The sequence below is a fragment of the Ceratosolen solmsi genome, unplaced genomic scaffold (assembly GCF_000503995.2).
Source record: "Ceratosolen solmsi marchali unplaced genomic scaffold, CerSol_1.0 scaffold6, whole genome shotgun sequence".
In the NCBI taxonomy this organism is placed as follows: domain Eukaryota; kingdom Metazoa; phylum Arthropoda; class Insecta; order Hymenoptera; family Agaonidae; genus Ceratosolen; species Ceratosolen solmsi.
Window position 1 is genome coordinate 13,261,562 of NW_011948414.1, and position 17,902 is coordinate 13,279,463.

A 17,902-nucleotide genomic window follows, 5' to 3' on the forward strand; every position below is an offset into this window, starting at 1 on the left:
AGCTATATATATATGCATGTGTGTGTGTGTTTGTATGTTTGATGAAAATATTTTATTTACTTATATCTCTAATAAAAATATTACACAGTATTAAGTAGTACTACTGTAAAGGTATTTAGAAATTTCAATTAAAATTCTGACTTGCAATACATGTACAAATAGCTGAATAAATATATAAAATAGTTTTATAGCATAGCATTTTTATTAAAAATCATAAAATCACAATAATAATACAGAATACAAAATTTATTATTACATTCAAAATAAAAACAACTATAGAATTATTAAATATAATTACATTTGCTTGATCAATATGTAAATATATGTACATATATAAAAAATTTTTAAATATTGAATTTTTAATATTGTAGTTAATTTCTTTGGATTAAAAATATTGAAATATGTTCTACATTATTGGGCTATATAAAAATTTATTAACATTTCAATATTTTTATAGATTACTAATTAGAAACAAAATATAATATAAAAAAAAAAGATTCGTAAACGTTTAAATAAAAAAAATGGTTACAACTAAAAAGTATAAATTATTTATAAAAATAAAATTAAAAATTTTGTATTTTTATTTATATTTTAATGTTAATTCAATATTAAAATGGTGTTAATTAAATACGTTTATTAATTACAACATTTTCAAAACTAAATAATACATAGTAATTTAATATTTTATTTATTATTACATTACTAAAAATAAAAATATTTCAAATTTTAATTTAATTGATCATACTTTGATAATAATAAACACAAACAATAAAAATGACAGTACTTGTATAACTGATATATTTGATATTAATTACTATTTCAATATTAATAACACCTTTATTACTATTATATAAAAATTTTAATTATATTGTATATGCACTCATATTAAAAAGGAAAACAATAAATTTAACGTTACATATATATATATATTTTTCAGTAATTGAAATAAGATCATAATGATTTATATTATTTTCTTATTTCTCTATAAATAAATTTGTATTAATTATTATGAAGGTAGAAATGTGAAAATTATGTATAATATAATATTGTTTATGAAGAAAGTAAAAACTGACAATTTCTGAAGTTTCGGTTTATTCATTAACAAATTTATCAATTTTTAAATTTAATTGTTCCATTTCAATTTTGCTTAATATTAATTGAAATTTATACAAATAAATAATAATAATTAAACATTAATATAATAATCAATGTTTTTAAATTGAGATGTTTACATTTTATACTCAATAATAACATTAATTTAGTCATTCAATGTTGGCCATGTTTTAAAAATAATTAAAATTATAGAAAATTTTAACCAAAATACGTGGATTGTCGAATTTATAAAATTTTATCCAAAATAATTATTCACAGAAATAAACAAATTATAAAAGAAATATTCTAATTATAAAATACAATCTATAATGCATCATGCTATTAACATGATTTATTATTTCAATTTATGTTAATATATAAGGTTTGATTATATTTAATAGATTCGTGCAGATATATTTTTTATACGATTAACCTTTATTGATTATAAATAAAAATTATAAAGATAGTTTTCATTATGTATTACATTACATCAATATTTTGTTTAAGACACTGCACAGCATATTGGTAAAATATGTATATTATTTTCATAAGTATATTATCATTAAAATACCTCATACATTTATTTTTTTAACAATAAGAATATTAAATAATAAAATCTTTATATTTTCATTTTTTTAGCTGTACTAATTTATTTGATATCAATTTAAACTAAATTTTCGTTTATTACATTAAAAACATTCATTATAATTTTATTAAATATACATACTATTTATTTAGTATTTAAAAGTAGTTCTTCTCACAGGTGATGAACAGGTGTGATTGTACCATGGTATAAATAAAAATAATTTGCGATATCTGTTCAAAAAATTAAATACTGTACTAACGCAAAAAATAACATACACAAGTTTTTATTTTTTCACTTCATAACGTTTATAGTAATTGTATAATTTTAATTTATTTAATCAATATTTATTGAGTTAACTTATGTTGAAGTAATTTTATATTTTTACTTCGTGAATTAATAATAAAATATATTACACATATAAATTATTCTCAAGTAGTAAAATAATTATTTTTCACTGCGTATAGTACAAAATCTTATATTAAAATCGAAACGTTGAAGGAATATAGTATAGAATGAAAATAGAATACATCTTTTGTACGCATGTGCAATAACGATTCAAAATTGGTTTTCGACATCATAACCATATAAAATTGAAAATTTATATTTTTACTCCTATATATAATTACTTATTAAAGACATTAAATTTAACGAAATACGTTTTCGGATGATAAATTATTTCTTTGTAACAAATGCTTTTATTTTTTCCAAGCTTATTAGAAAATCAAAATCTATGATAAAAACCTATTTAAATACAAATATTCATTATATTATTATATTATTTATTATTCATTATATTTATTATTATTTATTATTCACTATATTATTTAAACAATAAATATACTAATAAATATATCCATAAAATATATTTTCAATTTCATTTAATCAAACAAGAAAAATAAATGAAATATAATTTTTTTTTAATTTAAATTGATTAAAATTACAATCAACAATAAGTTTGCAATTAAGCGGAACTCCGTTCTTAAAAGTTTTTTTAAAAATTCAATGAGTATAAGCAAATATAAAAGGATCGATAAACCGATTTCCAACTGAACGAGCAATTTGTTTCTTTAAAAGATCTATCACTGCTATAGATTATATAAATATTATTTAATATTAAAAGTAAAAAAAACATCTAGCATCACCTTTTATTTACTTATTCTTTTTTTTAATATTAGATTCGAATGATTTAAAATATCAAGTGTATATTCGTATCTTTGAATAAACAAAATTCGAATACTCAGTGAATGGTTAATTATGAGTATTATGCGAGTAATCTTATAGAAGTTAGACGCGTTTTAATATTAAACATAACTGTACCAATGAAAAATTACAAATAACAATTGGACAAATTTTCATACAGTTATATATTTTAAATCAAAACAGATATTGTAAAATAGAAAACTGAAAAAGGCGATTATTTATATAATTTATATATTTATTTATATAATTTGGCAAGTAAAAAGTTCGAATTCGGTAAGCTATATTTAGAGGAAATTTAAAAATCATATTTACATCTGATATAAATAACTGAATTCGATAATAATATAAAAAACTTAATTGTGTACTTGAGATAATAGAAGCTAGATAAAATATAATTAGTACATTTCCGATACTAATTTTTATAAATGGCTAAAATTTTAAAGATTACGAAACTATTAAATGAGTTATACGTAGAATGAAAAAATAACTTATTATAATTGCATTTGATACAAACTGGATATTTCGAAATCTTAACAAATATTTACAAAATTTATTAATACTTTATTAATACATTATGCATTTTTTCTCGATAATCTATAAAATCCATTATAATGGCGTGATTGATTATAATATGTACGTAGATGAACCGAAGAGACATCTGAGAAAAAAAGGAAATTTACTTTGGCAACCAATTAATATATTATTTTACTAATAAATTAAATATAAATAATCTGAAATAACAATTTTATATTTTCAGAGCGAATGTTTATATTGTATGAAGGAATTAAGTCATAATGCAAAAATTGTACATCCATAAATTGAGGAGCAATATCGTCTTAGAAATGAGTAGGTAAAAAAACAATAAAAATAAACTAAAACCGTATGAAATTATTTTGACAAAATGCTACCGAAAATCTGGACAAAATAGACTATGTATTACATGGAAAAATAATAGAGATAATACTTGATATTTAATAATAACGCGCTTTATAAAAAAAATATATTGTATCTAGTATTTTGTAAGTTAGAAAATCAGATAGTTTAAATCAGATTAAAAAAGGGTTATTTAAATTTCTTTGAGTTTTTTTTATAAGACTGTTAGTTTAATTAGGAAATAAGAATGATTATCAATGTTTTCTCCAAAATAAATAATAAATTATTTACAGATATTCTAAATATGCTTTCTTAATAAAAGTAGCGAGTCATTTTATTTTAAACTAAAACTTAAATTATCACGTATTAACAGCTAAGTACATAGATATCATTGAATGATATCTTTAACGAGACAACAATTCTAAGACAAAGCGGAAATTTATAAAAACTTTTTTTAATGCCATGAAAGGAATCAGTGTACAAATAACATAAAGCCAATGAGCCACGAAAGCACTTTTTAATATTTTACCATTATGGTTATTCATTACAATTCCTTTTATAACTCGAAAATCGTAACAATAAATTTAAATATCAACCATATTTGATGGAAAACATTGCAAACATGGCATAGTATTTATAAAAAATATGCCACCAATAACCTGAGTATTGTTAAATTTATTATTTAATTTGTATAAAAAATTAAATAACAAAAAGCAAAGAAAAATATAAATATAAAATAATATTATTATACTCTTTAAATACTTTATGAAGAGTAAAACTATTACAATTATAATATCAATACGAAATAAGGGAATGAAGTCAGGATATTATTTTCTAGAATCACTATATGAAATTCCAACAAAATATGTTAAAAATAAAGAAAACGTAAACAAAATGTTCAAAACTTTAATATATATTTAATGTAGGATGAGATTTGTAATAAAAGGTTTGAAAGAGAAGTCATAGTTTGAATAAAATTTAATGTGTCTATTTCAAAAGCTTCTCTAATAATATCGACGTTACTAATAAATATACTCTTGGTATATAATATTGTTTTCAATATGTTTACACAATTTTACAAGTGCATAAGGTAGTCTTTTCGAATAGATAAATATATTTTCAAGCTCAATCTTTACTAATCAAATTTTTTAGCATCTTGTTTTCCTAATCTTTTTGCACCTACTTCATGATACACAGTATAAATTATCTATATTCAGCATAAGCAACGAAGAAAAACAAAATAGAGATTATTTATTTTAATAGTTTATTTTGCAATATGTATAGGTAGGATGACATATACAAATATAGAATATGTTTGTTTTGACAACAAAAGCTTATAGTGTAATAAGAGTTTGAATTGGGATCAAGTAAATGTTCAAAAGAAATTCTGAATTATAGGGCAGATGCAAAAGTTATGTTTTAAAATTTAATATAAAATTCAATTAATCAAAATTGAGTGTATGAAAATTATGAAATATTCAAATATCTATCAAATGGCTTTGTTTTTAGGCAATATTACGATTTCAATTATATATATATATATATATATATATATATATATATATATGTGTGTGTGTGTGTGCGTTTTATACAATACTGAGTTTTTACGTTATATTTTAAGTCATTATTTAATAATCTCACGACAATAACATATTGACATATTTCATAAATAGCATAAAAACAATATTTTGCGAGCCTATAGTCAAGTTATAATCGATTAATATGTAAATTTTTTTATTCTAATTTACGTTGACAAAAACTAATATGTTTATGGTATTATTGCTAAGATTTAAACTTGACACTGACTTTGTTTATATTATAGCTACCATACTAAAATGTTCATTATAATATTTAATATTACATAATAGTAAAACTTTACAAAATATAGACTGAACAAATAGGAATTGTAAATATTAAAGTAATCTTTATAAAATATTATTTTGTGATGCCAAGTATACAATTGTATAATGTGGATCAAAATATTACTATAATGTAAAATAAATACAGTAATTCAACGAGAAGAAAATAATATATATAAAAGAAGTCATGCATTTATTCATAGAACCATATATAGATAATATTTAAATATAACGAATAAATCAAATAATAAATATGTTTGTTATATGAAACAATTTTATCATTATATTAATTAACGAAAATTTATTTAAATTTATTAATATAATTTATTTCAAATAAAATATATTTTGTAATAAATTTGGATTAGTATTTAGAGAATAGTTTCAAATTTGTATAATATTAATAAATATTTTATAGTACACTTCTTTTAAAATACCTTTCAAGACATCAATGACAGAACTACAAACTTTTCAAACTTTAACTATAATTTCTAACAAAATTTTATATCATCACATCTCATTAATATTTCTGTATATATAAAAATATGTTTTTTTTTATTATTTCTTTATTATAATTTCATCAATTAAATTTAATTTTCAACATTAACAATTAATAGAAAATTTGTATATTTAATTATTATTTGATATAAAATATTAAATTTAAATGTTTTAATTATAAGTTAATAATAAAAATATACATTTTTATAAATTCAATACTTGTTAATTTATTGTTTGCTTTATACATAACTTTATTGTATATTGTTTAAAAGTGTTCAATATAATATTATTTATTATAGTAATAATCATAGTAAATATATTACTATTATAGAAATAAATAAGCTATTAAAAACCGTATATTAAAAATAATAAAAAATATTAAGGAATTTTAATTAAGAGAATTGATAGATTGCTATGTAAACACCATTATTGATATCAGTGCTTTCTAACCAATAAATACCTAAGAATTTGATATAAAAATTAAACATACGATATATACTTCGTCAAAATTATGGATTTAATACATTATTCTATTTTAGTTGCTAGCAACGTCGATTACACCAATTAGTCATATATTCCTGATAACTAACAGTTATTTCTTCACTTTGATATCGTGTCAGTTTAATACTATGTCGTATATCCGGTGTTATTAGTCCTTTATAACCACCTTTGCGTAATAAAGAATCAATTGTTTGTATTTGGTCCCAACCTTGAACGAACAAATCTTTTATTATTGAAATAAATTGACAAAATTTTATGTTTAAATTAAATGGTACTTTGAACAATAGTACTTAAGTTCAAAAATTTAATTCATATTTGCATAAGAACACATATAAATAATAATGGAATCCAATTAAATAAACTTGTATTTATTATATTTTTATGAAAATTAATAATATTTATAGTTCAAATGCAATAGTAAATATCGATTGATAGTTGAATTCTCGATAGAAACATGATTATATATAGATTTGTATTAAATATTAATTGTCAAAATTGTTATTGTCTTATCTCAACTTATTAATTTTTTGTATATTTATAAACGAAATATACCTTGCATACAGTTTAGAATAAAACATATGTGTTTTTATATTTTTATTTATCCTTTTGTATACTAAAAAACCAGATCTTTATTTCTATTTTTTAAAAAATTTATATCTATTTTTAATTTTTTAATTTTGTTATTATAATGTGTAAGAAAAACTTTTATATCAAACTTCTCTGCAATTATTAATTTCCAAATATAATTATAAGTCATTTTAGCACTTACTTTACATTTTATAATATTTATGTTTATTTGGTAATGTCTATGTACATTATTTCTAAACTTCTGTTACTTTAAAGATTCGTTAAGTTTAACGACTTATGGCAGTTTAATTTTAAGTTTTGTATTATTAAATTAGAATATAAACCTGATATTTACTTACATTTTTTATTCTACCTAATTTTTTCAATAATTTTGACACTTGTTTTTAAGATTTCTGGTCTGACTGCTCATTTATAATATATATATATCTATATAGATCGTTATAAACAATTCCGATTTTTTACTTAATTAAGTTAATTTTATGTTATTAGTAATAAAAATTTAAATATATACTACAATTGATGCAAGTTTTAATTGGTTAAAAGGAGTCACAAATTTCTTCATACAATGTTGTTCGAAACTGTCTGATTTTCTGGCTGGAACTGCTAGTATTCAACAGCTTCATACTAATTTGCCGCCTACCCTAGCGGATACTTAAGAAGGAGTTAAGTGGAAGGGCTGGTTTAGTACAGTGTGCACTTCTTCGTTAAATATTGTCTATTATAGTTTATTTAAGTTACATTATTTATGTGTTAGATTTATACGATGGAAAGGTGTATCCTATGTTCAATCATGAGGATGCAGTTGCTTGGAACTGCTCCTGTGGTTAATAGTTGATCTACACAAGATGCTCCTTGATGATGGCACTGATGTTGTTGATATTGTAAGGATCAGCAACTGATTATGCACATTCTTAGATTATGGATTTGTATGTTAATAATAGCGTCTTGGTAATCTTGTAAGGATTAGCAGTGATTAATTTTTAGAATTTGTGTACTTATAGTAATACAGTAGCCTCGAACTGATACTATGGTAATTTATTTCGTCATCCCGAATGCTCCATGTGGATGATAATTTATATTACCATCCCGAAAGCTCAGTGTGGATAGATATGATTTCTTGATATGAAAGAGATAGTGTCAAACCCTTATCTTGCAGCACAGGATAAATGACTCGTCTACCTTCTGTAGTGGTGTGTAGCTTGCTGGCCGACTAGTCTTCATTGGTGAATAGCATGACTGACTGCATCAATGACTGATCTATTACTATGCTTCGTGGTGCGTTTGCCTTAAATATATATGCGGCAGCTTTGTTAGCTGATAAGAATGGAGGCGATTGTTATGCTAGAATCAATGGGTGCGATTGTGGTGCGAAAAATAATGGAGTTGTTTATGCACTTGTATAATTTCTAATGTACCGGCTTTTTCAAATCTCCAACGACCGTTGGAGGTTTTCTTACACATTATAACCGTTGAAGTTTTTCTTCGAAATGATAACCTTTGAGGTTTTCCCCGAAATCATAAACCTCGGGGGTTTTCTAGAAATGTTAACATTCGAGAGATCCTTGGAATCTTGAACAAATGTTTTAGGTGCAAATTATCGTCAGAATTTCGTCACAAATTTTCTATTGTAGAAAAAATACAAATTATATTTTAAAAAATTATTGTTTATAATTTCTTTTATTTTATATTAAATATAACAGTTTACTTGTTTTTAAATAAGAAATGACACATGAATTATTTATTTCATTGACATTTAAGATAATCTCGAAAGCAGATGTATTTATAATTAATGGATCTGATAATACAATTGCTACTAGCACGATCAAGTTAGTCAGTATTTTAACATACGTATATATATATATATATAAAATTCGTTTACTGTTTTGTAATTAATTCTGTATCATTATTATTTTAAACAATCAAAAATTTATAGTTGGGCTTTAGAAATTATGTACCTATAATAATTTTTCTGAATAAAAATCTGTTTTATTACACTTGATAAAGTATTTAACACTCAAATGCAACACTAAATATTATATAGGTTTAAATCTTACGGTACATTTTAATTTCAACCTTATCGCATTCATATACGTACGGTCACTAAATGTTTGATTTAATGCATTTACATACTATGGTATTACTCATAATTGCTATTCATAATTGATTAGTATTTTTATTATACTCATATATCATTGAAAAACCGAGTAATAAAGAGAATGATACAATATTATACGCTGTTTGTAAAACACAGGAAATACGAAATTAATAACAGTCTATAATGAAAAAAATTGCTTTGTAAAAGCAACTAATACACTTTTTGAGGCATTTATAAAAATTATGAAAAAATTCTATAGATAAAGACTAAATTACTATTCTTTGCTCAATTTCAACAGTTAATACCAGGCAGAGATTTATGTCATATGAGGATATTTAATAATAGTTTTAAATGTTAGTAGATTAGAAATTTCTAGATTTTTTAAAAATATTTTATGATACAATATTCTTTTTGTAATTTTTAAATTCAAACGTAAAATTTTTATTTTCCGTAATGTAATTATTTTTAATGCAGTGTATATTGCAATGACTTATAATATTTTGCATTATTTTGGTTGTGTTTGTAAATATTATGTAATGAATTTGTAAGAATAAATTCATAATGTGTTCGAGATTCCGAGAATCTATCGAATGTTATTATTTCTGGGAAAATCCCTAACTGTTATCATTTCTGAGAAAACCTCCAACGGTTGTTGGAAATCAGGAAAAAAACAAGTGCACAATCATCTCCATTGTTTCTTGCACTACAGTCGTATCCATTGTTTCTAGCGCTATAAACACCTCCATTATTGTCATCTAACAAAGCTGCCGCGAGATAGGCGTTAGTCACGCGAGAGCTATTCAGCCACGCGCTACTCTTCCATGAGCTACCCAATCAGAAACTACATACTCTCTCTTAGTGGAGACGCCATGAAAAAGAACAGGCTCTCTCGGTGAAACCATTACAGAAGGAACACACATCATTCCCCAATAAGTATCAGTTAACGGGCAGTCAAGGGTGTAGACTTAGTCAGGGATGTTAATTGCATTACAAGACTATATTCGACTACAAGAAGCATCGTATGGACATACTCCTTATCACGAAGGCATACTAGTGGTCTTGCTTGATGGTAACTATTCATTATAGGATCATGTCAAGGCAACTGTATCGCTGTTAGTAAGAATAGCATGAACCATACTCTCTCAATTACAACATTTAGAACAATTAGCATTTCACACACCACACTCATTGGAAAGGCATGTGTACAATTCTCTGCTAATCCTAACAACATTAGCAAAGGCCATGTTTTTACATTTCAAGGGTATACGCCTTACCAAGGGGTATGCTCGATCCATTGCTGATCGTTATAACATCAGCAACAACATCGTCACCATCAACAAGGAGCAACTGTATCGTTGTGATTGAACATAGTTCACACTCTCATATGAGCAGTGAATTTAGCTCATTAATAATGTAATTGTTAATAAACCATATTTTCATGAATTGTGCACACATTGTGTATCTCTATAATCCTTCTTAACTCCTTACTTATGCATCCGCTAGGGCGGGGGGCAAATTATTATAGAGCTATCGAAATAATAGAAGTTTGAGTAAGGAAATCAAATTACGAATAATATGTATGTACTATTGTAATGACTTATAGTATACAAGTAATTAAATTTTCAAAATATACTCTACCTTGTTCAATTGCAACATCGGGTAAATAAGTAGCGGTTCTTTTATTACCCTTTTCATTATGAAATTCTATTCTAATTCCGTGCATTCCTACAGTCCAATCCAAATAATTATCACCTTCTTCAAAATGCCGTAAAATAGAAACACTAACATGCAGTCTGGAAAATTCATCTTTAGTAATTGGATTAAATCGTGAATCTTTAAAAGCACTGAAAAATATAAATATTCATATGTTCATGAAAATATTCTATTTTAGAATATTATTATTTAATATTTTTATGTAATAAAATAGTACAATATAAAACCTAATATACATTTATTAGATTTATTACACAAAAACTTTGTTACTATTAAAAAATTACAATTTTAACATAATTGGGGTTGAAAAAGCATGTATTTTATTTTTAATTGTGTTACGATTGGTAATTCAAATTTTATATATAGTTATTACATTTTCGTTTAAAATCATAACCTGTGTCTAAAAATAATTATAATTATAGTTTGTTTCCATAAGTTGAAAATTTTGCTTTTATTTACAAAATTATAAGATAAATGTTGATTTTATATACATAATTGTGCAGCCTTTGACGGTTTTAATAATAACACTATTAATACAACTACATTTAAGATGTATAATAATATATGATATGAATAAGATATATGATACCAGATGAAATATTTAAAATTAACACGATTACAGTAAGTTAATATTTCTTTTGTTCGCATGCTTTAAGTTGTTATACAAGTATTTTCATTTTGTATACATTGATTTATTTATCTCGCTGGTAGCTTGTTATTCCGATTAATTAAATAAAAATTAGAATGATTTTATACCTTATATTTACCTCTTTTCATGGACCTTTTATAATTGAACAATAATTTTGATAATTTTTAAAGTACTTCCCTTTTAAATATTATATATTTCTTTTAAAAGTACACTATATACTATGGTATTATTTTGTATCAAGCATTCTATAACTAATTGTATACACCGGCACTAAGAGATCTTTAACATCTGTAAATGTATATATTATGCATGCATTTTTTTCTAATTCTTAAAAAATTTTTTATTTTCATATTTTTAATCTATTAAATTGCATAAAAAGGAAGAAAAATGAAATATGGGGATTTCATATATACATCAGAGTATAAATAAATCGTTGATTTTCTTATTAATACTACTATAAATCTAAGAAATTTAAAAAATGCTGGAATCATTAAGTTACAACTAGTACACATAAGATTATATAAATCTTAATCTTTTGAAGTGTAAAAAATTATGAATTTTAATAACTAACCTAGTAGTGGCATATTCTCTTAACCCGTTGTGTAAATGCATAGCATTAAATGTTCCAATACACCCTCGAAGCCTCATATCTTTTCCAATTTTCCATGTAACAAACAGGGGACTGAAATATTAAAAAATTTTTTAAAAATTAGTTTCTTAACAGAAAAAAATTGATTTATTATAAAAATATTAAAAATTTATAACTAGTTGTACATGCAATATGTATACATAGATTCTCGGTACGTACACTATTGTCTTCTTTACTTCTTTATAATATTTTTAATTATGTTTTTTTAATAAAGTACTTAAATATCTTTAATACTATGTAACAATATTATTCGTTGAATTGGCTTTCCAATATTTATGGCTTATATTTAGTATGTATATTTCGAAGTCTCTAAAATGTCGCGAAAACAATACAATTACTGTAATTTTAGATTTGTTTGAGATTCAATTAAATGTGATGATTATACAATTTGATTCCAATTTATAAATAAAATGTATTTAATTATAGGATGTATGTTTACATCAATCCTAAATATATACAACAAAAATAATAAAAAAGTTCGTGGAGATATTATGAATGGAAGTCAAAATTAAAATAAAAGTGTTGCAAAAGCAATTATTAATCATTAGAATAAAGTAGATCATTTTATTAAATCACGTAAACTTAAATAATGTAAATATAAGCAGCATTAGGTTATGGAGTCTATCATAAAAATAAAAGATTTGAAAATCATATGGATTCAATACCAAAAATTCATGAACAGCAATAAATGATTAAATATAAACATTATAAATTATCAAAATAGGAAATAAGGGGTACTATTTCATTGAGCGAGTTTCTATTTTAAATATTTATTGATAAAATTTTACTCATACGTGCATATGAAATATCGTAACCGTTGCACTTAACAGAAAATAATTAATGTACCACATATATGTTGAATATTTTAAATCCACGTCGTAATTTACAGTTTAAAAATAGATTTATTTTATTATATAAAAAGTACTTTGTCCTTAAAACAAATATACTTATACATCCAGAAACGTGATGAAAATATCCAATCATTTAAGCATGAGCTACATTAATACATGTTAATATTATCGTTGTAGTTATGGTTACTACTTGAATTTTTGTGTCAAATATACATCAATATTTAATTTTTAACCCTATAATAGACCCATTATATCTTCAATTTTTCGTATTAACTTTTCCGCTTTATACAAACTACTGAATTTAAAAAACAAACGTCGAAAATCTTTTTATTAGTGATTAAATTAAATCGAGCATAATATATCTTCTTTTCTAAATAGTTTTATGATAGTTGCTATCCAACATAGTATACTATTACTTCTAATTTTTTTTAATTACATATTCTCATCGCTACAACTGTCAACATATACTGTTTTGAACATATTAATAAGCAAGCCGACTTCAATCTTATTTAGATACTATAGGAAAAACTATCGAGTTTTTTCCGTATTTGAACTGTGGGTATTTTACGAACTTTATTAAAACTTATGCGTATCTCTTGATATACAATATCATTCTTATTCTATTTTCTTACAGGTATATTAACTCGAGTATCTCAACAGTACTAGAATCAATGATTCTCATTTGTTTTTTCTAGCTCAGTATATAGATGTTTGACCTAATTGAAGATCTAATCAAACGATGATACAGTTCTGTCCAGTACTATATAAGCAAAATTTAATATATTTAGCAAATTTACTTATAATATATTCTCTTATATCATATTCTTATATTATATATTTTATTATACTCTTTCTTATATTGTCAATTCATCTTATTGTTATTCCATGTTTATTTGAATGAGAATAAGATCTAATGAATAGCGTTTGTTTTTCAAGCCATCATATCAAATTGATACTAGCCCATGTTTAACAAAATATTTATGAACAATAGGTTTAACCTCTCTCCGTCTACTATATAAAATATTTGTTAAATGAATCAACGTTTATAAAGATGTACTGAATACTTAAATTCATTTGATTTAATATACTGCAAGATTCTATTAAAACATTAAAATCATTTGTAGAATAATCTCAAAACTTACTTAACAATTTTAAAATGTTTCTTTCATACCACCTAAGATAAAATTATTAATACTCTGATTGAAACAGCTATGTATGTCCAACATGCTTTCTATACCTTTCATTTTATATTTTTCATTCTTTTTTAAATAAAGCTGACCATGCATTACTGGAATATTCACTGCATTTCCTCATTTCTAGACGGCTGGGTTTGTATATGGTTAATGATCAATGGTATATCTATTATACATTCATTTCTTATCTTTTTCAAGAATAGACAATAAAATCCTCAAAACTAAATTTGAGGATTTGAGGCAGCTTTATAGAAAGAGCAAGTAATAATTGATTCTACCTTCGTTATGAAATAAGAAGGTAGGATAAAATATAGAGCTGTCTTTATAAAGTTTGATATTTTTGTTGTTTATTATTAATTTTTTTTTTTTTACTTTTGTCTTGCTTTAAAATATATTTATATATTTTTTAAATCTTTTAATACTCCAAACTTTCATTATATCACAATTGTTTTATTAACATTATATAATATTATTATAATATCATATATCATAAGAATTATATCCCGTTTATATATTAAGAGTTCTATAACTCATATCCAAATTTAATAAAACACCAATATTTCTATTCATTTTCATTAATACATTTGTTATTTTATTTCAATATCTTTCTATATTTAATACACTTAAGTATTCGTTTCTTTCTGATTTTTTTGAAAAATTATATAATATTGATGGATTATTTAATTATTAATCAAACATGGAGATTTTATTTAACATCTAATTCTTGAAAAAGTAAATACCTACTGTGAAATCAGGGTAACAATGGTAATCTTCACTAGATTTTGCAAAATATCAGAAATGTTACCAATCAAAATTTATATTTTAAAATAATTTAAAAATATATTAAAGATGGATTTGTATATCGGTATAAAGATTAGACTGTTATTTATATTAGTATTGAATGCTAATTTATTTACTATTATTTTATAAAAATTCTTTTATACTTTTCATATATGTGTTTAAATATCTTTTTTCAGAAAGCTTGTCAATAATTACTTCCATTTTTACCTGTCGAAAAATTATAAAATGTATATTTTTAATTCTTTAAAATTAATATAGTCTTTTATAATTTAAATTATCAGCAGCTTCTTTAATTAAAGACATAATGTTAAATCATTCTAGTCGTAACAATGTAATACATACTACATAGCTTTTTATCGTCAAACAAAATTTCAGTAACAAGAATTATTTAAATTAAATAAAAACTACTTAGTATGTAAGTATTCATATAGTGTCAAAATCAAATGATTAGAAATACTGATCAATAACTAATCAATAATATAAAAGAAAAAGAAATGAATCAGGTCAATATTTTTGTTGCATTATCAAGGATTTTATCAATAAGTAATAGAATGAAAATAGGCATTGATATATTGATTGTAAAATTAATATTGATAAAAAATAAGGTAAAATGAATATGAAATATTTTATAAAACTGAAATTTTACAAAATGATAAAAAAATTTGATAAAAACTTAAATAAAAACAATACTTACGATAAAAATTTGTTAATTCGGTAAATCAATAAAATAAATAAATAAATAAAACATAATTACTTTGGATTTGAAAGGAACTGAATATAATGAGGATTTAAAAAGATGGGTATACAAGATACTATTTTATAGTGGAACAGTGAAAAAATATAATTCATGAAATATATACTATCTGTATATATACTATTAATAATATTGTTATCTGAATATTCTTACATCTTTTACATTATAGAATCAAATTTTCTTTTTAAAAATGAAAAGAAATTGTTATAAATTATAAAATAAAACTAAATAAATTAATAAAATAATTAATACCTAATGAGAATATTTTTGTATAAGATACATAATTAAGCAACTACGACTTTAATTTTATTAAAAAGGATACTTCATAATACTTTTATCAATTTTGATAAGTGGCTTAAATATATTAAATATATTAAACATAATTTTTTAGTTATTTCATTACAAATTCTTTGGTTAAAGTGTAAAAATATTGATATATTATAATCATATATTCATGAAAAACATCTGTGTATATTAAATTATATATGTTAAAAAGCATAAATTTTATAATTCGTTTATACAAACAATATTTGTATAAATTTATAAACTTATACCTTACACTGAATTATATATTTAGAATCATTTGTTATTTTTATATTACAACTATTTATCATAAATAATTTGTTCACATATAATCAACATTTGTTAAAATTGTGACTTGTAAAAAAGCTTATTAAATTATTCCTGTTTTAATACAAAATTAATTAAAATTTTTATAATTATAATACAAATTCTAAAAAGTAAAAAACAAAGAAGAAAGATTGTTTAACGTATATAACCAAGTTTTATTTAAGATCTATATTAATATTGCAACATACATTATTAATTTAAATATTAACATTTGGTTATATGATTAGAAATATTTCATAAAGATTAAATCTTAGTTATTAAATAATAAAAAAACTTTAATAAATATAAGGCCAAATTTATTTATGACATTTTACAATTTATTAACAAAACATTAGTTTTTATTAATAATCCCAGTATTAATATTATATATTATTATGAATAATTATTTCAAATGATTATTATTCAGAATCTAAATATAAATTATATTGATTACTATATAAGGATTATTTTCTTGATTCAATTAGAAAATATATACAAAACATTTTTATTTCTTTTTTACTCGTGTAAAATAATATTAATAATAATGATATTAATATTTTAATCTAAATTTTAAAAAATAAGTGTTAGAATTAACTTTATTTCAATATAACTAATTAAAAAAATTTAAATACATAGTTTTTAAACCATAGAGATAGATTACGAATAAACTTTTACATAAACTTGGAATTTTCAACCAATAAAATAATACAATACAAAGAAAATTCAAATTTGTATATTGTTTAATTATTTATCAACCTACATATATTTTAAAAATATTATGATTAACACCAATTTAGCATGAATACAACAATTAAATTACTTTAATTTTTTAATTTTCTTATTATTGAAATTATTACTACACTAGGTTACTCATTCCATTGTATTAAAACTTTCAACTTATTACAAAATTAAATATGTATTTAAAATAATTTTATATTAAAAATTAAATAGACCTACAACGGATCATTACTAAAATTAGGTGATTTCGGAGGCTCCAGTTGATTAAGTTGACAGAATAGCACATCAAAACAATAAAAACCCATTTCTGGTAAAACAATTGAATTATTTAATTTTTGTTTCTTTGTTCCACAACAACTGGTAGCCATTTTGTTTTACAAAATGAATATGATAAATCAATTACTTTAAAAAATAATTGCAGTAAATTGCTTTTAAAACTGATTGACAATGATATGTAGTAATGATATAAATATAATCTGAGAACAATATTACGATTTAGATATTTTATTCAGATGCGAATTATCTCCTGTAGAGGGCGAATAATAACTCTATCTTACGCGGATTAATTTAAATATATTATTTAATATCAATACATTTAGAATAAAATAAATATTATTTGTGTTGTTTTTATATTACTAAATCACAAATATTATACC

General features: G+C 22.3%; 1 protein-coding gene across 1 annotated transcript; it reads right to left on the reverse strand.

The window, feature by feature from the left end:
* Positions 1–6,601: 6,601 nt before the first annotated feature.
* LOC105368153 (uncharacterized protein CG5902) lies at positions 6,602–17,698 on the reverse strand. Its single transcript, XM_011507093.1, has 4 exons — positions 17,466–17,698; positions 12,223–12,333; positions 10,928–11,133; positions 6,602–6,814 (listed from the first exon to the last, which is right to left on the reverse strand). Exons 1-4 carry the CDS (start codon positions 17,612–17,614, stop codon positions 6,648–6,650), a joined length of 633 nt encoding a protein of 210 aa, XP_011505395.1. The 5' UTR covers positions 17,615–17,698; the 3' UTR covers positions 6,602–6,647.
* Between the last annotated feature and the right edge of the window lie 204 nt (positions 17,699–17,902).